The sequence below is a fragment of the Typha latifolia genome, chromosome 13 (assembly GCF_019914945.1).
Source record: "Typha latifolia isolate L0001 chromosome 13, TyphaL0001v2, whole genome shotgun sequence".
Taxonomy (NCBI): Eukaryota; Viridiplantae; Streptophyta; class Magnoliopsida; order Poales; family Typhaceae; genus Typha; species Typha latifolia.
This window is the reverse complement of record NC_133098.1, coordinates 2259180-2282541: the sequence shown is the minus strand read 5'-3', so window position 1 is coordinate 2282541 and position 23362 is coordinate 2259180. Positions and strand designations below refer to the sequence as shown.

General features: G+C 36.7%; 1 protein-coding gene across 1 annotated transcript; it reads left to right on the top strand.

The window, feature by feature from the left end:
• Positions 1-219: 219 nt before the first annotated feature.
• On the top strand, positions 220-22957 carry LOC140799944 (kinesin-like protein KIN-14L). The gene is made up of 23 exons (XM_073154510.1): positions 220-618; positions 3320-3443; positions 4703-4789; positions 4908-5078; positions 5216-5322; positions 6460-6591; positions 6810-6988; positions 7508-7669; positions 9754-9845; positions 10452-10603; positions 10716-10889; positions 11517-11663; positions 12078-12269; positions 14585-14656; positions 15874-15929; positions 16030-16243; positions 16620-16811; positions 16892-17107; positions 17344-17694; positions 19631-19729; positions 21096-21236; positions 21324-21482; positions 22299-22957. Exons 1-23 carry the CDS (start codon positions 418-420, stop codon positions 22749-22751), a joined length of 3873 nt encoding a protein of 1290 aa, XP_073010611.1. The 5' UTR covers positions 220-417; the 3' UTR covers positions 22752-22957.
• The last annotated feature ends 405 nt before the right edge of the window (positions 22958-23362 follow it).

Below are 23362 nucleotides of genomic sequence, written 5' to 3'. Positions count from 1 at the left end.
AAAAAAAAACCCGTCATCTTTATTTTAATTGATGTTTCAACTAACAACGAAATCCAAGTCATCGCCCCATTTCATGGTACAATTTGGGGCTATCTCAAAATGTGGAGGAAGAAAAGGAGGGAAGCATCAAAACTCAAACTAAGAAGAAGGGAAGGGCCAAAAAAAGAAAAAAAAAAAAGAAGGTACACTGCGTAACACAAGAGCCTCGCGAGTCGCTTCGAGGGGCAGTAAAATAAATGAAAGCTAAGTTAGAAAAAAAACCTCTGGCCTCCGTCTCTCCTCCCTCTCTCGCTTCTCGCAACTTGTAGATAGGCTTCGTTCCTCCTTCCCTCCCCCCCCTGGCCTCGACGAAACCCTAACAGTTGCTCTCCTTTCCCGCGAAATTTTGATCTAGGGCTTCGATCGAGGGAGCCGGCAATGGCGGAGCAGAAGAACCGGTGGACGTGGGAGTTGCCCGGGTTCGAACCGAGGAGGTCGTTCGACCGCGAGGAGGCGGCCGTCGCACCCGTCGCCGCGGTCAGGAGGCTGCCCGTCTCGCCGCTGTCGCCCGTTCCGCGCTCCGAGACTCCGAGGCCGTCCGTCGCGGCTAAGGTCCAGAAGCTCAAGGATCAAGTCAAGGTTTGTTTGCCTTTACAGCTGAGACTTTGATGTTCTTTGTTCTTTACTTGCGAAATGTGGATTTTATGTGGGAAAAGTGTGTAAATTGGATGCTCTTGAGCTGGAATGAAACTTGGAGAAGTATGGGCTTCAAGAGCTCAATGATTCTTACGGTTTTAGGGTTGTATGAGATTTTTGCCGTCCGTGGATCAGTGATGACGCAACTGAGAATTCCAGTGTGGTTAGTGTATGATTCTCGAGCTGGAAAGGGTCGCTGTGTTCAGGACTGATTAAGGGAACTCAATGATTCCACGGTTTCAGCGTGTTGGGTTTCATTTCAGGGATCATCATTATAAGATGTGTAGGACTTGGATAAGATGGTAGCATATAGTTGAATGGGAATTGAAGTTGGAACTTTGAAACGTGTGAGCACCAAGTATATAACGTATTCTTCATGGATTCTCTATGACTTCTGAAAGTAGTTTTTCTTCCTTTTTTTGGAATTATTCTTTGTCAGTAGTAGATTTTGACAATGGTTAATCAATTTCAAGCAAAGACATGTGTATTGTTAGGTGAGTTCACTACTTTAAGATGTGATAGACTTGTTCACAGCAACAGAGCACAAAGCCATATCACTGGTGATAGGAATTGAGAAGAATTTTGCTGGATGGATGTTAAAACATGGATAATTGTCAGAAGTAGGCAGCAACCAATAGTGCAGGAATGGATTGGAACCTGAAAATACAAGAAAACTGACAAAACCTGTGCACGAATCGTCGAATAAAAATGGGAAGGAAAAGATTTAACATAACAGAAGAACACTAGATAAGCTGGTATTAGTTTTCACTTATAATAATCGACCTATTCTTGATTCTCATGCTTTCATGCTGACTGCAGGGGAAACTTTTGAATCTCTGGTGAATTATCAAACCAATTTAAGAATTGAGAATACCTTAAGCTTCCTGCCATAACTGGGAGAAATTGGTAGTAGTATCCACTGAATTGCTGCATTCATGAGATTATAAGGAGGATCATAATTAAAGTCCAAATGCATCAATATGCTCATCAGATATGAATCTCTCTCATTTTATCTTTTCTTTTTGTAAGAACTACTATGTAACCTATTAACTTTATGGGTCTCACCGTGATTTTTTGCTCTTATCTTTCCATAAAAATAAGTTGGGAGCCTATATTTCTATGTTGTTGCTGACAAAAGTTTTGATGATCATAATTTTTACCGAATGCATAAGTTAATTGATATATGAAAATTTGTGCGAGGTTCTTCAATCATGACTTTGAATGTATCAGAAATTATATTTGTCCAGATGGATTTCACACGGAAAAGATTTATAGGAAGTCTGAACTACTGCACTCTAGGTTTTGATGCATAGTCATCAGAGTAAAAGATGTGGAGCCCTAAAGAAATGTGTGATTAGGCTGAGTTGCTAGCAATGCATTTATCTAGGAGCTCAGTTTGTTGTTTTGGTGTATTAACGTTGTTGTGTGGAGTTTGATGCTATATAATCCTCTAGCATATTACTTCAATCTGTATTCTGCTTGCCTTGCAGGAATAATACAACCATCACAGAACTAATTTTGGAATAAAGAAATGAAGAAAACCACTGTTACAATAATTACAATGAAGCTATTGATAGCTTCTAGTTTGACTAATTATCTATCTTCCTGCTTGGTGTTAACTATTTATAAATTACTAGCTAGCTATTTTTTCATGATTGCAGTGATCATTGTTTCATATTTTTAGACATGAAGATGAGTGCCAATTTTTTTTAGTTTTTCCAATTACAGTTCAATGGTTCCTGCAAGCTTTTATAAATGGTGGTGAGAAAAATCTGTTTAGCTGCAACTTGGCTACTCCGGAATGAGAAGGGCTGAAATTCTAGAAGCTTTTGAAAAATGAAAATTGTGATTTCAGCTTTATGACCTAAGGTGGAAGAAAGCTATTTGAAGTTGAATGTGATTGTTTATTGTTATTCTGCATCATTTCCAATTTCCGAATAACAAAACTCTAAGGGGCAGAAAGATCCGAGCAAAGAAACCCATGTACTTTAAGGTTCATCTATCTGTGTGCTATATGCAGTGATCCTGAAGGAGTAACTAAACTCTTGCTTAGAGCACTCATGACGGTACCTGCTTTGGGTAAATATGTGCCTTTTACTCAATAACAAATCGCATCCATTACATACTTACATCTAGGTTGAAAATTAATGAGTTGTTGAACTGTAGAACAGAAATTCAGGGCGAACTCAAGGGCCTATGGCTTTGGATCCTGTTATTAAGCTTAAACGTGAAGTTGATTCTGCAGTATGAGCCTTCAAGAGGGTTGATACCAATCACAAACTTAAGATACTAGATTTTTCTGATTATTCAATATTCATTTTTAAGTACCTATGGATTACTGCTGGTAGTTTCTTTTACAAGAATTTATGTTGTCACTGGAGATATCTTGTTACCTTAAGGCTAGTTTCTTTTACAAGAATTTCTGTTGTCACTGGAGATATCTTGTTACCTTAAGGCAGTAATGGTGATCCTTACCCAAAATAAAAGAGCAGCCTCTTTGATATTTTGATGTTATTTATTTATTTATTTATTTTCATGTGAGTAATATTCATGCCTAATTAAGTTTGCCTCTTTAATTTGCTGTCTCTGTTGACATCACCTTTCTTTGTGTGCATCTTGCAACATCATCAAATTGGAGTTATAGCATGCTAGAGAAGATTACTTGAAATTGAGACAGGAAGCGAATGACCTCAGAGAGTACTCTAATGCAAAACTTGATCGAGTTACTCGTTACTTGGGTTTTCTTGCAGATAAGGCACGCAAATTAGGTATGGCATTTGGGGCTGCTATTTTTCTGGTTCCATATGTAGTTATTTGGTTGTCCATTTCCTTTGCAACATTTAATTTAGTTCCAGTGACCTCTGTCGTTTTTCATTTTCTTGTATTAGTAGAGGATATCTTTTTTGATTTGTGATGTACTTTAATCAGTTACTAACATGATTATTGTAAAATTTCATCATATTTGTCGGTCTTAGAACTTAAAACTTAGAACTGCTAAATCCAACAGTATAGATTTGAGGGAAAGTGTCTAGCCTTAGTAGCCTACATCTTGATAGTTATTATTGTTAGAATGTACTATGCATTTCATCTCACTGTGGCTTTCCTACTCATACTTTTGTCTTGATATTCCTTTGTAATTTTTTTAGCCTTTTACTTTTAGTATCGGTACGCACTATTTTTTATATAAATATTTTGTCCATGACTGATTTGTCTCCGACCAAATGAGACAACTGAAGATTCTGTTCTCTTCAGATTTCTCCATATGTCTCTTCAGCAAGATGTCTTTCATTATTGAAACACCTTATGAATTACATGATATATCACATACATATTCTCTGCATATCATATACCATGCATCAACAATACCAATGCTCAGGATATTGATATATGGTGGTATACATTAATGACAGTAACACAACCATATATATATATATCATGATTCATGTCAAGCAGCGAATATCTTGAACCACTTCTTCACTTGCTCTGTTATGAGTTTTCTCCTTATTTATTTAGCCAACTTTTGTTTACCCTAAATCAAGGGGATCATATAATGAAGGCTTTGCAAAATGAAGTAGACATGAATCATCAATGACCAATTGATGTTTAAGTTAGTTTAATTATCTTTCACCATTTAAATGACTGATAGGAGCAGTTCTTATCTTATTCTCTAATATGTCATTATGCTGTGGTATAATTATAATGGCCACCCTGTAAACTTTATGTTAAATCTTTGGAAAAGGATTCGACATTTTTTTAGCTAATGAATACTATTTAGGATGCTCCCTGGACCCTGATTAATGTCGGCCCTTAGTCCTATCTTATAACCAATAGGATCTCAGGTATCTGAAAATGTGAAATCAAGTCAGCTATCAGATTAAGGTAATAGGAAGCAGAATTTATAGCCTTCAGATTAAATATAGCTTTTACATTTCTACATCAGTCATACTGTATTAATGTCATATTTTACTCTGTTATCACTGCTGCTTCGCTATGCTAGGTTTATGTCTTCTCTCCTTTTCTTTTCCAGATCAAGCTGCACTTGAAACTGAAGCGAGAATAACTCCTTTAATCAATGAGAAGAAAAAACTGTTTAATGACTTGTTAACATCAAAAGGTATTTTACTGTCTAGATCTTTGATTACCATATGTTTTCTGCATCCTTTTCTCTGTTGGTGTTTTTTCTAACTTCTTCGATAATCTTTGAGGATGTTGACATCTCAAATCATTTTCAGGCAATGTAAAAGTATATTGTCGTACAAGGCCATTATTTGAAGATGAAGGCCCATCTGCAGTTGAATTTCCTGATGACTTCACCATCCGTGTAAACACTGGTGATGACTCTCTAACGAATCCTAAAAAGGATTATGAGTTTGATAGAGTGTATGGGCCCCACATTGGACAAGGCAAGGACAATTTAAATGGTCAATTCCAGCTTCTAGTTTGTAAAATGTAGAAGAATTGATCTTGCAGACTCTAAAAAAATTGTTTTTTCTTCTTTTTCTCCTGCTTTTGCTTAACTTTTTGATTCACGTGCTTGCAGGGGAATTGTTTCGGGATGTTCAACCTTTTGTGCAATCAGCCCTGGATGGATATAATATCTCTATATTTGCATATGGGCAAAGTCGATCTGGAAAGACATATACAATGGTTCTCTTGTTTCTTTGCGGCCTCTTCCTCCAATTGTAGCTTATTCCTTGCTTTAAAGTGTTCTGTTTTTCTTCACTGGATAGAGTAGGATTTTTCTATGGCTTTTTGTCTTGGCCTATTATGTTGCCTGATTTTACACAAATATTCCATCAAATTTTCATCTCCATTGTGTTTGGCTACTGTTTGAAAGATAATGATAATGATTTGGATAGGGCTGATAGTAATTGTTGGGTATTCCTTTCTGTAGGTTTGCCTTACAGTTCTTTTGATCCATTGGATTCTCCTACAAGTCTGTTATCTTCCTTCTGCTGGACAATTGTTTTTATTGTAAAATGCAATTGTGATTAGGAGAATTTTTTTGTTCTGCTCTCTGAAAGTTGGATATTTGGAAATACTACAAGTCATGATACTCCTACATAGCAGACAGGTTCTGCATAACTTTTGGACTTATGATGCCCAAATATATTATCAAAGAAAAAGTGTTCCCATATCTTTTCAGTAAAAGGTGTCCTTGATACATCATTGTCTTAAAGGTTACATATAGTAGTCCAGTAAGTAATTTTCTCTTGCAAGTTTTTTGAAATGGTTTTTCTATTCCATGATTATGTTACTTTCATTGAGTGGGATCATTTTTTTTCCGTTTTATGAAAATTAGCCACAAGAACTTGTCAGCACTTAAATATTTTCTTGTTTCATTCCAACATGCAGAGAATACTTGGGAATACATCAGTATATTTATGTTATAGTAATGTAGGTATTACATTATCTAAAAGAATGAATCTGATTTGCAATATGATGTGTATACATGTTTAGATACTCTATATTCTATGTACTTATATATGTATGAGTTTGTACGTAGTGATAGGAAAGAGGAAATATTCAAACAGTATTTTTGTAATGATTAATGATAGCCTTATGCTATTTGAAGATCTTTTTGGGTGGGAGAAAGCTTTCTAATTGTTTGAGATCACACTTCAGTTGTATTTTACATTCAAAACTTTCTCGAAGCTTTGAATTGTTAATGAAATGCATGCTGTGGCTTAAAGCCAATGTACATTGTGGAGCAGCACAAGTGATCATTGGCTTATATCCTTCATTTTCTCTCAATTCCTGACAAACCTTACTATCACCTTTCAGGAAGGATCTAGTCACGAGCGTGGTTTATACCTGCGGAGCTTTGAGGAGCTTTTTGACCTGTGCAATTTAGATACTACTTCCACAGCACAATATAAATTCTACATTACTGCCTTTGAGCTTTACAATGACCAGGTTTGTCCTGTTTATTTACCCTCTGCATTCTCCATAATTTCTATATATCAGATTTATGTTGTGCTCACATATCTCAACTGTCATGCTGAGCTTGCCCTCCGTCTTCCTTACTGCCATTTTGTGTTTCAATATGAAATATCTGCGCAATTTTTTCTTTTAGTTGGTTAGTAACTGAATCCTGACATTCTCTTTTGTCATGTCCGGGCTTCCAAAAACAGGTCCAGGACTTGCTATCAGATTCTAGAAGCAGTCAAACAAAGGTTCACATGGGTTCCCAAGAATCCTTTATAGAACTTGTGCAGGAGAAAGTGGACAACCCGTTGGATTTCTCTCGAGTATTAAGAGCAGCACTTCAAGTTCGAGGGGCAGATACCTCAAAGGCCACAGTATCACACCTGTATGTGAATGCATATATAAGCCATCCGGCCACAGTAACCTTGGTTGTCACATAGTGTAGTAATATTTGTTACTTCTCCATATGAGATTGTTGTCTACATTATAGCCTTATACCATGCACTCCTCGTTCAAGCTGTAGTCTAAGTGGAAGTATTTAACTTGTTGAGAGTTTTTTCATATTTGATTCCTGAGGTTTCTTAATTTTGGTAGTAATTTAATGCTTTATTTCCTACCTACATTTTGGTGAATCGAGTATCTTTTCCTGTGCACTGAGTTATATTTATGTGGTTCCACAATTTTTCTCCTGTTGAAGTTCTCTTTCTTTCTTCTAGCTGTCACATTCCTTTTTTTCCTGCCGTTGATCATGAATGGGTTGAAACTGTAAAGTGCTTGAACTTTCTTTTGTAACTCAATTACTGATTTTAGAAGGATTGGCTGCCCTCGTGTAGTTTTATGACCATTATTAGGTTCTATATGTGCCATCTCTTTTACTAAGACAATATGCCTTTCCTATTTTCAGGATTATCACTATTCATATACACTACACCAATTACGTATCTGGAGAACATACATACAGCAAGCTGTCTATGATAGATTTGCCTGGAAGTGAATGCCTAATTGCGGAAGATGCTAGCAAAGATCAAGTTACAGATTTTTTGCATGTGTCTAAATCACTTTCCGCGTAAGTATTGTAGCTTCTATTATACTTATGGTTCTAATGATATTCCTTGAACAATTCCAAAGGCTAAAATTTAGATGATATAGATGATATAATAGGGCTGAGAGCCCTTGCTTCCCTCTGGTTCTTAGTCTTACTCTTCTCCTTGAGTTACTGTCTCATTAAGTAGCATGTGCAGCCCTACTGAGTTCTTGTAATATGTTAGTTGTGTCTCATATTCTCATATGAACTATGTAATACTTCTGCTTTTTTGTCATTATGCTTTCTTGCTTTTCACTAGCTAATGTCCAATCTTGGAGAAAATTTGTGGTTTTGGAATTGGAATTCGTAACTTTGAAATAACAACTTGTAATATTGTCAGTAAAGAAAAGGAAATTTAATATGTGCAAGTTAGGCATATTCACTGATGAAGGTAGACTAACCAACATCTATTACGTTGAATATCAACAACTATTCTCCATCGCATGCGTTTGTACATTATGTAATTTTTGCTTTATAAAAAGTACAGATTGCAGATATGCCATCATAAGGTGCATGCTTTTGCAGTACCCCTCGTAAAATGTCTGTTGAATACTCACCCTTTTGAAAGTCTATCTTATGAACCAGCATCATGTGAGCCATTGTCAATTCCCCTCTCGAAGGCTTGGTTAAGTCGAAGATCATTTAGACATTTAGTCAACCTTGAGTCCTTATCAGGTTGGTTAGGAGAAGATTTTGTGGAATTTTAAGAGAGTCAAAGCAGCCATGAGGTCCTCTAAACAAAGATATGCAATTTAAAGCCATATTTCCCCTGACACAGTTAGGAGAGGCAGAATGCATGGCCTAAGTGTTGGAGGAGATCAAGGATGGCCGTGCCGTGCCGGCGGCGTACCGGCACGTGGCACGAGGGTGCCGCACGGCACCCCTCCTAATGCATCGCCGCTCACCATCGACCTCGTCGCCGATCGCCGCCCGTCGCCCACTGATGGTCGATCGCCGCTCGCCGATCGTCGCCCACCGCCCGCCAATCATCGATCGACGGGCGACGGGTGGCGAGGGCGATCGGTGAGCGATGGCGACTACATTGGCAAAGGTGAGTATCCCTTACCTCTTTCTCTCATTCTATTACGGCAAGACCGGCAAGTGCTGTGCCATGCTGTGGCACGACCATCGTTGGAGGAGATGGAATTCAAGTTCCAGGAGATTGATAAAGATGACGAGTTCAAGAACAAGATTGCTCTCCTCTGATGACGCTCCATAGAGTGAAGTGCCAAGGTTAAGAGTTTGTGCTTCTTGAAAAGTCATTAGCATATGGTGGCCCTCTATGGAGGAAGGCGACAAGGTTGAGTGTAAATGACCTTATGTGCTTCAGTGGCACAAAGAATATTAGAGAGGTTGAAACTTGAGTTATTATTTTCCCAATTTCCTTTCAGAAGCCCTTGGATGGTTGGATTCCCCCTTTTAATCTTCCTTATGGTTTATAGAATTACTTTGATGCAACACATGGTGGAGAAAAAGAGATGGAGAAGGAAACAAAGGGAGGAAAGGAATGGAGTTTCATACCTCCACCCTAAAAATGATTTTACACCAAAATTCTTAAAAGGGCAAAGTTAAGAAAATCTTCATTAACTTCAAAAGAAAATACAATGAGTCTATATATAGACCTATAATGGAATTAAGCAAAAGATACTCTAAATAAATAAAAATCATAATCAAATCTCTATAGGGGGGATTATTAATTGTCGATGCTTCCTGCGTTGGTACACACGACATCGAATCCTATCAGTGATGTTCGCATCATACTTTACTAAATATAATTGTTTGAAATTGAGGTTATAGGTAATTATCTTTGCTATATGTAACAAATTTTAGTTTGTGATAGTTTTAGTGTAGCTTTTCTTTCATGAAAAATATTTAATCATCTACTAATATGGTACTTCCTTCTCAGCATCTATCTTGTTTATGACTATTAATATCTGTCCTTTTAAAGGGATTAGTTTCTTCTATATACACATCAAAATTCTTCTAATACTGTACTGCTTCTGCATCAAGCTCTCTTATCTTCTTTCATTTTCATTTTTTTTTTAAATTTCATTCAATCTGAGTAGGTTGGGGGATGTTTTGTCTTCTTTGACTTCGAAGAAGGAAAGTGTGCCTGTTGGAAATTCAAGACTGACACAGATCCTAGCTGACTCACTTGGTAATTATTTTGTTTTTCCGTGAAATTTTGTAGTGATGATTGCTTTTTTCTTGGTTTTGTTTGAGAGAGAAGCTGCTTAATTTGTTATCGGCGTGTTTAATGAATAAATGGAAAGTCATGTTTTACTGTGCTCTAATCCAATCCTAATAGTATTCGTTTTACTCTGTTTCCCTCGCTTCAATTGTATCCCACATACATTGGCATGCCTTTGAAACTAGGCTTCATCTTATATCATCAATGCATGCTCTCCTTGCTAGATCTCTTGCATTAGGTTCGTCTAATTTGCTAGGGGCAAGTTGGTTCTTGACCAAGTCACAGCTGCTTATAATGGCATAAATGATTTTAAAAGGATAGTCAAGTTTCCCATATTAGTATCTGTATCATTATAAAGAATCAAGTTCTCTTTGTATCAGCAGCATTGAACTACCTCAGCTATTTCACCTGTGACACCTATTGACTGAAAACCTGTGTATTTTAAGCTGAATTGCATGTCTTTCACTAAATTGTGCATTAGTTCAGCTCTTTCATGTAATACATACTTTGTTTTTACATTCTTCCTAGTTTCCATGCAGTAGATAGGCTTCTCACTCACTTTTGCTGCTGCAGATGGTAGCTCGAAGACCTTATTGATTGTCCATATATGTCCAAGTGCTTTAAATCTGCCCGGAACATTGTCCACCCTTAGTTTGTCTGCTAGAGCTAAAAATGCTGAACTAAGCCTCGGAAATCGAGATACAATTAAGAAATGGAGAGATGTGGTAAATACTTCTCTCTTTCAGAAGATGTAACTAATTCTGTCTTTAATTTTTGCTCTTTGTGGGGAAATGTCTATATGTCTGTTGTAATACTGTATTTGCTATTTCGTGACAGGCAAATGATTCACGGAAAGAATTGCATGAGAAAGAAAAGGAAATGCAGGATTTGCGGAAAGAAGTATTAGGGTTAAAGCTTGCCCTAAAAGAGGCCGATGATCAGTGCATTTTGTTGTTTAATGAAGTTCAGAAAGCCTGGAAAGTTTCTTTCACACTTCAGGCTGATATGAAGGTCCTTACAGTTGCTCATCTGTTCCCCTCATTTTTTGTTGTTTTTTTAACCTTTTGTCTTCAACACTTTTGAGCTCTACAAAATGCCTGTTGTTTAGTGGATTAGCTACTAATAGCAGGAGATGGGTCAATGGTTAAAAAGATCTCATTTTCATAAGAAATGACTGACTTGAAAAGAACCTTTGGTTGATTAATAGTTTCTGTCAACAGTCTAGAGTTACACATGATAATCCACAGTAGTCATGAAAGAAGCAACTTTCTTTCCTTTATGTTTATTCTCTATACTTTCTAGGATATAGTTCATTTTCTTATATAGGAGTCCATTTAGATTGGAAGAGGAAGGAAACAGATGATCTTTATTTTGGGATCACTTGCTTGTGGATGCATGAGGAGGATGAGAGGGAATTGGAGTTAGGTAATTAATTGTAAGATAATTTGATTTTGGGTGGAGGTGTTAGCTTTGATGAGATGTTTGTATTGCAATGGATATTTTGTGTAGAAAGTTGACACTTTTAACATTAAGTCAGGAAATCGCATGTTTGTTTATCGTAACTTGAACTTCTTGCCCTTGTAGAAGCTGATAGCAGGAGGAGATAACTATGTACTGTTGTTCTTGTCTTTGTTTCAGTCAGAAAATATAATGCTTGCGGATAAGCAGAAGGTTGAGAAAGAGCAGAACAACCAGCTTAGAAATCAAGTTGCTCATCTTTTGCAACTAGAGCAAGAGCAGAAGATGCAGATTCGTCAACGTGATTTAACCATTCAGTCTCTTCAGGTTAAACTTACTCATCTTTATAGTGCTTTTCTTTTAATTGTTCAAGACAGGTTTGGATGTCATAAATCCTTCATGATGACTCCTGATTTGAATTAATACAGTACATGTGATACCTGGAGAAATTTTGTACTGCATTATTGTGCTACCATGTTATGAGAATCATGGTACCTAACTTGTAATCTTGTACAGCAAAAGAGGCTGAAAGTAATCATCATAAATTTTCTATTTATGCACAGGTTGCCATTAAACATAGATTAATATTTTAACTGAATCAGACATTTCACATCAAGTGGTCAACCTATTCGAGTTATATAGATATGACTATGACAGTAGGCACATATATTAGCTAGAACAAGTGGCACTATTGCGTTGTGATGTAAAATGATAACACATTTCAATTCCTCTCATATGCAGGCAAAGCTTAAGGATATTGAGTCTCAGCTCAATGAAGCAATGGATTCTAACGATGCTAGATCCACTCTTGGATCTGAATCAGGCTCTTCAGGGGTTCCTTTGACTCCAAAAATGATTGTGGCTGCTGCTGATTCTTCTCTGGTGACCAAGAAACTAGAAGAAGAACTGTCAAAGAGGGATGCACTTATTGAGGTTTGTAATGTTAAACTCAATTAATAAGTATTGGCTGTGACAATTATCCACTGATAACGATCTCTCATTCATTTTAATGAATTTCACAACAGTGTTTCATGTTAGCCCTGAACCTTAATTAAAGGTTCATTTTGTTGACAAATGTCATCTCAAACTTTGCACTAGCTTTGTGATCTTTTAATCTATATCATTAATATTTGACCTTCAAGAATTAAAAATATTCTTCTGTCATTCTATATTTTATTCAAATAGAAAAAAAAAGTGCTAATGTCATAGTAAAGGAGATCAAGTTTTACTTGACATGCCCATTTATGAAAGTTAAAAAGGGAAATTTAGCATTTTTGAGGTCTTAATTTCCAATTCTCGTAGTACATCCTTTTTTCCTTGTTGGTTCAGTATCAGATGCCTTTTTTTCAGAAGCAAAATTTTTATTTTCAAGAGATTTTTTACTGAACATGGAAATGAAGCTTGAGGTTGTACCTGTTTGAACTCCAGACCACATTCTTGTTGATAATGCGTACGATTCCCAACAAACTAGAGCTGTTTTGGATTAATTTCTCATATTCAAGCATAGGATGTAGCATGGGACCAAATTGTATTTGAACTTTAGCTTCTGAGAAGGCAGTCCTTGAAGATGGAGTTATTGGTCCAAGTGCAACCACTAAACTTGTGTGGTCTAATACTTAACTAGGTGTAGAGGAGATCTGAAGGTTCTTTGTTGTTTTCATTTCTGAATGTCCACTTCAACTGCTCTTTCATCTCCTTAAAGGATAGGTCTGCTTGAGCAGCACAAATGAGGAAGTAAGAGCAGGAAAATTTATAATCTGTATTAAGTCCAGAAGAACCTACTTTACTTCCACTCATAATCCTTTGCTTTCAGGTTTATAGCACTACCCGAAGCCTAAGCTGCCTATTCTCTTGGGAACGGTAAGACTTAGTCCCGTCCTTCAGGATCAGTGAGCCACTTGCTGTGCTTATTCATGTAAATAGAAACATCTGTCGAAAAGGATACAGCTTGTACACGTTTATCAATATGGGGTAAGCTAGGTTATTGTTTGTTTACTATTTTGTAAACTAATAAGAGCATATTCCATTTGGTAAACTTCTCATACTAAATAGGGCTGTCAATATAATCGAGCCGGCTCGAGCTCGGCACGAAAATAAGCCAAGCCGAGCTTGATCTTGAAGTTTGGGCTCGAAATTAAATTTGAGCCAAGCTTGACCTCGATCCAGCTAAGGGTGTAAACGAGCCGAGCTTGAGCGAGCCGGCTCTAGCTCAAGCTCGGCTTAAAATTAATTTCAAGCCCTCGAAAGACGTTTAAGCTCGACTTAGCTCAACTCAAGCCGAGCCCATGCTAAGTTTGACTCGAGCCAAAGTTGAGCCCGAGCTTGATTAGAGAAGGGGGATGAGGAGGCGGAGGAGACGGCGGGGCGGCGGCTTGCCGAGGCCGGAGGAGGAGGAGACCGGTGGAGGAGGTCGAAGGAAAAGGAGGAGGCAATGACGTGTCGAGGACGGAGGAGGTTAACGGAGAGAAGGTGGCGACAACTTGTCGATGGAGGACGAGGAGGTGGCGACAGAGGAGGCTGACGTCTAGGTTGAGGCCGAGCTGATAGAGGAGGTCATCGGAAGAGCCCGGATGAGTCGGTGAGGAGGAAGAGAAAATGAGGAGATAGAGATAGAATAATGTCGGTGAGGAGGAAGAGAAAATGAGGAGATAGAGATAGAATAATAATAGCCATTGGATTAAAGATCTAATGGTTATAAATATATTTATATATAATATATTAATATGTATATATAACATTAATAATATTATATTTTAGTTGAGCCTATCGAGTCAAGCTTGAGCGAGTTGGCTCCAGCTCAAGCTTAGCTCGAAATTCAAATTGAGTCTTAAAATAATGCTCAAGCTTGGTTCATCTCTAGCCAAATCGAGCCTAGCTCGAGCTGCTTGTTAATTTTGACACCCCTAGAGCCGGCTCGATAAGTCTCTCTCTCTCTCTCTCTCTCCCTATATATATATATATATATATATATATATATATATATAACATGAGTAATATGAACCATTAGATCTTTTGATCTAATTACATAGCTTCTCTCTTTATAGTTGAATTAGGCTTTATTTCATGCTTGATTCAAGCCTAAATCAATTCAAGCTTGATCAGAGCTAGACTCGATCAGGCTCAGCTAGTTTACACCGCTAATATTAAATTCTTCATTTTTGTTTAGTTGTTTTCATCTATTGATTCTTTTAATCCCAGTCATTTATTTGCTTACTAGCATATAAATTGTAATTTTTTGGTCAATGCAGAAATTGCACCAGGAAAATGAGAAGCTCTTTGATAAGCTCACAGAGAAGGCAGGATTAGGAGGATCACCTCAGGTTGCTTTTGAAACTCAGTAATGTCTTTCTGTTTCTTCATTCTGTGTAGAAAACATAAATTGTGATTTGGACTTAGTGGCTGTCGCACCCATTATCCACTGGGCATAACTATACATTAGAGGGGCTTGTACTAGGAGTCTACCAACTGTGCCATGTTGGCATGACCCTTGCTGCAATCATGCCAAGTTTTTGTGAATGCTCTGCAGTAGCAGTGTCATGCCAACAGCTGACTGGCATGGGTTCCTGCTGCGGCAAGCAAATCCTTTGTTAGAAGCCCACAATACTATTTTGGCTGATTGAAGCTGTACTATATAAAAAAGTCTATTATGTTGTATACTAAGTTGGTTATTATCTGCACTGCTGCCAATTGTCTAATAAACTGTTTTCATTCCTTGGCACTATTGATGCATAGAAAAATTTATATAATAGTTTGACTTTGTTATATCATTCCTTTTCACTTAGTTAAAAGTTAAAACCAGCATGAGATATTTACTTCTCAGTTTGACTGCTATATTATTCCTTTTAATAAATTAAGATTCTAATCCTTATCTATTACCAGATAAAACTCCATAAATTTGAATCATCTAGCTTGTTTATTAAAAAAATTTGAGCTCAGTCAATTTTGTCTTTCTATTGTCATCTATTTTAGACATACAATTTAAAAGTTGAAGTTATCCAAATTCGAAAAATTAGTTATTTTATTTACTTTATTAGGTCAAGTATTTTACTTGTTTACAAGAAATGCTAAGCTAAGTCCATATTGTCTTTCTATTGGTATCTAGTTCAAGCGGATTTATGTGATTTACTTGAAAATCTGAATAGTTCAAGTTTAAGCAAAGATTCATTATTTTATCTAATAATGGTAGGTCAAGCATCCTGCTATCCTACTATATCTCTTTCAGTGTCCCATGGCTAGATATGGATATGGATACAGGACTTCAAATTGAAGTGCTCTGTACATCTAAAAAAGTTGATGTGTGTTTTTTTATATTCAAGCTTCAATTCCCATCAAGTTGCTTAGACTTCTTTGAACTTGAAACACTTTTATTTTAAATTTCATTCCTGATGACATGATCTACCTGACTTTATGAATAATATATTTTTTTTAAATTTGACTTTCTGGTAAGCTGCATATGGTAGAAGTCTGCTCCATTCAGTAAGTCTGGATTCATGGCAAATTGTATAATAGAACATTATATTAATTAGCTTTCTTATAGGTTCCAAGCCCTTCAGCCAAAAGGCTTGCTCATGTTGAGGATCAGGATTCAAGCAGGTATATCCGTATATAGTAATCTAAATATTAGTGCAAATCACAAATAAATTTACTAGTCCTCATGGTGACATATATTACTTATTTTTCTGTCTATTGGCAGGAGTAACAACAGTAAAGGACGACCGCAAGATGCCCTCCCACCGTCAGCTGGCCAAGACAAAACTGAAAACAGTGTAGCTCTCGTGAAATCAAGCAATGAGATAACAAAGACTCCGGCAGGAGAGTACCTTACGGCTGCACTAATGGATTTTGACCCAGATCAATTTGAAAGCTTTGCTGCAATAGCTGATGGTGCAAATAAACTTTTGATGTTGGTATGTGAAAGATAACTATCAATTAGATGTGGGAAAAGAAATACCTCCCTTGAATGAACATCCAAGTGTAAAAGAACTTGTTCTTGGACACTAAATTGAAAATAGATCAAATACTAGTATGCTACCAATGCTAGAAGTGTGTTTTGGCATCTAAAATGGAATACAGATGCTATGGTAATAAAATTGGTAACAGGAAATAATATCTGACTTGTGTAGTTCTCATGGGTAATTTGTTATGTGTTTTGTTGCTTGTAGTAGTGTGATATGTCTCTTCCTGAATCTTGCCCAAACATGATTCCTATTAATGTAAACATCTGATATTGGGGATGAAGCATTCTTTGCCGGAGAATTTTACTGTTAAGTTTCCATGTTGCAGGTTTTGGCTGCTGTAATCAAAGCAGGTGCTGCACGAGAACATGAAATACTTGCTGAAATAAGGGATGCTGTTTTCTCCTTCATCCGTAAGATGGAACCTAGGAGGGTTATGGATACCATGCTAGTTTCGCGGGTCAGAATTTTGTACATAAGATCTTTGCTTGCTAGATCTCCTGAGTTGCAATCTATTAAGGTAATGAACCTCTTATATTATGTTTTTGCCCTTCTTATTGTCAGGTTGTCCATACCTAACCAGTTTTCTTGCTTTGACAGGTTTCCCCAATTGAACGCTTTTTAGAGAAAGCTAATACTGGACGAAGTAGAAGTTCCAGCAGAAGCAGTAGCCCTGGCAGAGCTCCCATTTATAATGATCCCAGTACTAGGACAGCATTAGTTGATGAGCATGTCCATGGTTTTAAGGTCAGCATAAAGCAAGAAAGGAAATCTAAGTTTTCATCCATTGTGCTGAAGCTTCGAGGGATTGAGCAGGTAAGGATGCCATTACCACTCTTGTTTTTTAGTATACATTTTATTTTTTGCTGAATGCTTGTATATGTTGGACATCTCAATCCTTTTTTTTTGTTGTGAAATTATCTCCTGTACCCTCATTATTCTATTATGATCAAGATAGCTTGTGTCTGTTCTTTGTCTCTAGGGAGATTGTTTTCTTTTCTTGCTGTCTTTTACCCAGATAGGCTTGTATTTATGTTAGCTTACGTGGACAGGAAACTTGGAGACAACATGTTACAGGGGGGAAACTCCGAGAAATAACTGAGGAAGCAAAAGCTTTTGCTACTGGAAATAAGGCTCTTGCTGCTCTATTTGTTCATACACCAGCTGGTGAACTGCAGCGGCAAATCCGAGCATGGCTTGCTGAGAATTTTGACTTTCTATCTGTTACTGGTGCTGATGCTATAGGTGGAACAACTGGTCAACTTGAACTTCTGTCTACTGCAATCATGGATGGGTGGATGGCTGGTCTTGGTACAGCACAGCATCATAGCACTGATGCTTTAGGCCATCTTTTATCTGAATATTCTAAGCGAGTTTACACATCACAATTGCAGCACCTAAAGGTTCCCCCTATTATCAGCATCACCGTTTATTTCTAGTGAAATTCATTTACTTGCTTGTAGTTGCTTGTAGTTGGGAATTCTCTCCACGGGTAATATTGGTGACTATTTAACAATTAACATGTATCTTTCTTTGTTTGTCTTTTTGCTACGAAAATGACTCATCCTATGCTGATGGGTTATGATTTCAATAGCTGTCAACTGCTATAACTCCTTGTCCTTTTCTAAGAGAATTAAGAAAAATGTTTTGTTTCCTTCCTCTTTATAAAAACAAGATCTGTACACTAAATATTTCCATAAAGGATTGCTATGGCTGTATTAGATTATGTAAGAAGTAATGTTGGCCTCCATTATGCAATAGTTGGTCTCTCTGGTTTCATCATTGAAGCAGGCATCTGATTTGTCGAGGACTTAGGCCTTTAGCACCTTTACATCTATTTGTTAAACTAGGATGAAGCTGATAGCAGTAGGATTTCAATCTTTTAAAAATCACAGTTGATCTTCTAAAGATTTGTTTATGATAGGACTGTTTCTTTTTTGTGCTGGTTTAGATTCTTCTGTTTATACCTTTCCCAGTGTACTCCATGAGAAGGAGAAAGAAGATTTATCTCTATGATCTTGTGCACATGTATGGTGAACGTTTGAAATTGAAAGAGTTATTCTTTGAGAACTTAAACTAAGCTTCTTAATTGATTAGGATTTATGTGAAATACTCCATCTTGAAAGATATCTTCAAACTGAATATTTTTACCTTTTACAAGATTTTAACTTATAATAAACTGAGTCAATTGACAGCCAGAGGTACTATCTGAGAAGGAAAATTGGTGCCTGTTTTTTGAATTATTATAAAGTTCATTAAAGTTTTTTTTTTCGTAATAACTATTGAAATTCTTTTCAGACATTAAAGGATGCAATTTGAAAAGAATGTTTCGTTTCGTTGCAATTTCCCATTTGTCTGTTCTTAGCGCGGTGACATGACATTTGCAAGGCTCGTTGCATTGCTAGGCTTGCTTCCATACTCTTCTGACTTATAAAGATGACATTATTAAAAATATCTCATATGCAAGAATTTCAGTGAATATGACGTGCTCTATTTCCAACTCGGCCTTTTCTTATATTCATATCATCATATGACTTCTAATTGATGCTGTTGGAGTATGTTACATGGCGTGGTTTCTAGGTTTACCGTCATATCTCCTAATAATAACAAAAAGTGAGCCCACTTCACAAGCTGGGGATGTATTTAATTTTGTCTGTGTAAATAATGCATCATTTATGTGATTTGCTGATTCTAACATTCATCATGATTTATGGAGTCTGATGCCTAAAAATGAATAAATAAATATTGACATGCATGTACAGATGGATTGGTTAATTTGAAGAATTTAGTTATAAGATGCTATGGGAGCCAGTATCCTCCACTGTCTCATATAGGTTGTGTTTATTTATAGCTGAACTACTTCTCGATTCTGTTGCATTAACTTCTCAGCCCCATACCACATCAATATGATTAAAAGAGTGCGAGTACTTCGATGATTAAGCAGCTAAAAGATTTTACAGGAGAGCAGTAAACCTATTTCTTTGATGTTATTTAGGCACAATTCCCTCTTGTTGCCACAAAAAGAGCAACTTCTTATTCAGTACACTGATTAAATTTTGTCCGATAGCTATTGCTTTTGCCAACTATTGATGCTCAAGGTAGAAAGTAGACTTATGCATTGCATTGATTTGAGTTGTACAAATACATTTGTATTTTCCTTATGCATGTAATATCCTATCAATTTAACTCTTAAAATACTTTACTAAATGCCATCATTTTTATCCCTATAGTTATCCAATAGATAAGTCATTCTGTTATGATATTTCAAGCACCACCTTCAAATGATTGCAGAGCAGTGAGATAACGCCTTCTTCATCCTTGTCATTTTGTGTTCTACAGGATATAGCTGGTACCTTGGCAACGGAGGAGGCTGAAGAGGTAGCCCATGTTAGTAAGCTACGGTCAGCCCTAGAGTCTGTTGATCACAAAAGAAGAAAGGTAAGTGTATGTCTGCTAATCTAGGTTTGCGGAATCATTTTCACCACAAAATACTATATTTATATGCTTAACATCTGCTGATTAATATTCAACTGAAGTTATACAGATGGTTTTGTAGGACAATTTTCTTTTTAAATGTACAAAGAATATTTCCTCATCAGATATTACGTAGAGTAGTCACAGTTAAATTGTGCAATGCAAACATCACAAAAGTTTCACACGTATTCTGTATTTGATCATTTGGTGAATTTTCCTATGCAGATGCATGATCATAGACTAGAGTTAAATTTTGATGCAAGCATTGTTTGTTAAAGGATAGGTATATGTGATGTTTTAGTCATTACTTGAAGACAGCAGCAACTGGAGTAGTGATAAATTTGAGACTAAAATGCAGTCATTTCTGAAAAGTGAATACCAAAATGGAAGCCCATCCATTTTCATGAACTTACTAGGTTTCAGTATCTTTGTTCATTCAAAGACATCCTAACCAATACATCAGAATATTATATTTTTATGGTAACTGGTTGTTCTTCTGCCTTTCATTTCAATGATGTATCGGTTATCATTCAGCCTATGCAAATGCAGATGTACATACACTTTTCTCTTTTAGTGTGTTTCACGCATGCTCATTCATAAGACTTATCACTGGTAGCTTATGCACATGCAAACATACATATACTCTTCTCTTTTTCTATGTTTCATATTTGTTGCCTATGAATGTATTGTATATGCAATTTTTTCAGGTATGAGTATCTTCATTTATACATGTATGTCCATCTGCATATTTACATGCATATTTATGTAATATGTGGTAACATGTTCTCTGTTTCTGTCTGCCACAGTTTGCTTCCGTTCTCTCTTTCTACATATATATAGATAACAAAATGATTTCAAGGTATGCACTTTTAGAAGAAAAATGAAAAAGTGTGAATGGTGAATTGGTGACTAGATTGAAGATAAAATAGAATCCTGGGTCATGAACAGTAATTTAGCTACTGCCAAAGTTTCTGTCTGATACGATCAAATAAGGAAAAAAAAAATATCCTTCCATTTTTCGTTTTTGTTTTCACTTGTATCTATAGTTCTTGTTCTTATCTAGCTGTATCAATAACTTGATAGATCCATGCATCTTCTGTTACTTGATATTCATGCAAACAAATGTAGTTGTTCATGTGAGAGATACTCCTCCATGTCTAACCTATACTACCAAAAGCATGTAGTCTAGTGAGGTACTTAGCTGACATGATTTTTGTGATGCTTTTTTTTTCTTTTCTTATTTATTTCTCAATCTAATGATTCTTTTCTGGAACATTGGGATAGATATGGCTAACTGTGGTATATTAACTCTCTTGACTTCTGTTATCAGATTTTACAACAAATGCGAAGTGACACGGCATTGTTAACAAAAGAGGAAGGTGGCTCGCCCATCCGAAATCCTTCTACAGCAGCTGAAGATGCACGATTGGCATCTCTCATATCTTTAGATAGCATCTTAAAACAAGTCAAGGTCTGATGCTAATTAACCTTGTATTATGTCCTGTTTGAGATGTTGTAAGTTTTCTTACCTCAAGAATTGACACATGAACTTCACCAGGAAATAATGAGACAAACTTCTGTGAGCTTTTTGACGAAAACCAAGAAGAAAGCTATGTTAGCATCCCTGGATGAACTCTCGCAACAGATGCCTTCACTTCTCGACATTGATCATCCATGTGCCCAGAAGCAGATATCAGAGGCACGTGGAGTAGTAGAGGTACACAAGTAATTAGTTTGGAATAGTATTAACTTGGCAATATTTTCTATATAACTAGGGATTAGTTGTTTAATCGTTCTCTACAGAACAATAAGGTCACTGTTCTATTATTTTACAGTTAAGTGTTAACACAAAAGTGAAGGTACCTGCGCATGCAATGTCTATATACAAAGGCAGATTTGTTGGCCAACATTTGTACTTTGTACTAAATTCCATGCGCATTCAAAAGAAGTTCCATGTTTGTCTAACTTCTTCATAGTTAACTCAGGTGTGGCACAATATTCAGGCATGTCCTTTTATATAATTGTAGAGTTGATTAATGCAATGCTGCACAAAGAAGACATGAACATCAGATCTAATTATTACAGTTGGTGATTAAAAGGCTTCAATTAAGTCACATGAAGTTTTGTACTTTATTTAACTGTTTTGTGCGCTGACATTTGAGGTGAGTCATTTAGTCTCCATGAATAGTTGAAAGACTGTTTCTCATGTTCGCCTCTTAAAACTTTTTGTCTTCTCACAATACCGTGCTTTGCTAGCTTTTTGTGTTCATTAGGTCCAAGTTGTGCAGTATTTTGATCCTTTTCTTCTGGCATGTCTCATGTGTATGGCTATTTCCATGGTGTAATTTGCAACAGACAGAAATTATAGCAAGTATGTTGTCTGTGTTGAAAGTTTCATCCATTTTGAACTGTTGGTGCTGAAATTGGTTCTATGGAAATGACTTTTGTCTACTTTTGTGCCATTTATGCTTTTTGTTACCAAGTGCTGATCATTCAAATCACCAATGTAATGCAATACCTTGTACCTCTGCAGGCCATACCAGAAGGAGATAGTCATCTTGATGATGCAACAGGTCTTCATTCAAATTCAGATTCGTTGTCCTCTAAAGAGAGTGAAGTATCTCAGTGGAATGTCCTGCAGTTCAACACAGGTTCTACAGCCCCATTCATCATAAAGTGCGGTGCAAACTCCAATTCCGAGCTGGTCATCAAGGCTGATGCACGGGTCCAGGAACCCAAGGGGGGCGAAATACTCAGGGTTGCTCCAAGACCTTCAGTTCTCACTAGTTTGAGTTTTGATGATATCAAACAGGTGTTTGAGCAGTTGCCAGAGGCGGTTAGCTTGCTTGCCCTGGCACGAACAGCTGATGGCACTAGAGCCAGGTATTCTAGATTGTACAGGACTTTGGCTAGCAAAGTTCCAGCTCTTAAAGATTTAGTTGCAGAGCTGGAAAAAGGAGGTCCGTTGAAAGATGTGAAATCATAGTCCTGAGTAGTTTTTTTTTTGTAAGGTCTAGATGTACAATATGTATATGTATTGCTCCCTAGTGTTTCTAAGACATTGATCGGGGTGTTGTATCATCAGTCAACATGCTTTAATTGCATTACATTTTAAGGTTACTGTCATGAGTTCAGGGCAAGTAGGGCCGCTGATATTTATTTTATCAGATGAATTTCTGGGGAATCATTTAATATTTACAAGTGTATTTATCTGTGTCTTCCGTTAGTAGTTAGCCTTAAGCAGGGCTCCTTATAGATTTTTGAGTGGTTAAATATTAGGTCAATAAGAAAAAAAAGGAAGAAAGAAAGAAAGAAAGAAAAATAAAGGAAAATGTTATCTCCAACACAACACAACACCTGCTTATGTTTTCTTTTATGGTGGTAGTGCATTAGATCATGTAACTGCAACTGTTTCAGTGAATTCCTTTTCCGACTATTCGTTTTAGTCCTCCTCTTTATTTTATTTTTATAAAAAGGCATTCCGTCTTACTTCATTTACATTACATATTGCTAAACAACAATCCATGACCATGAGCAACACAACACCCCTAAAAGTTCCATAAACATCACAACCTGCCCAACAGCTGATACACAAAC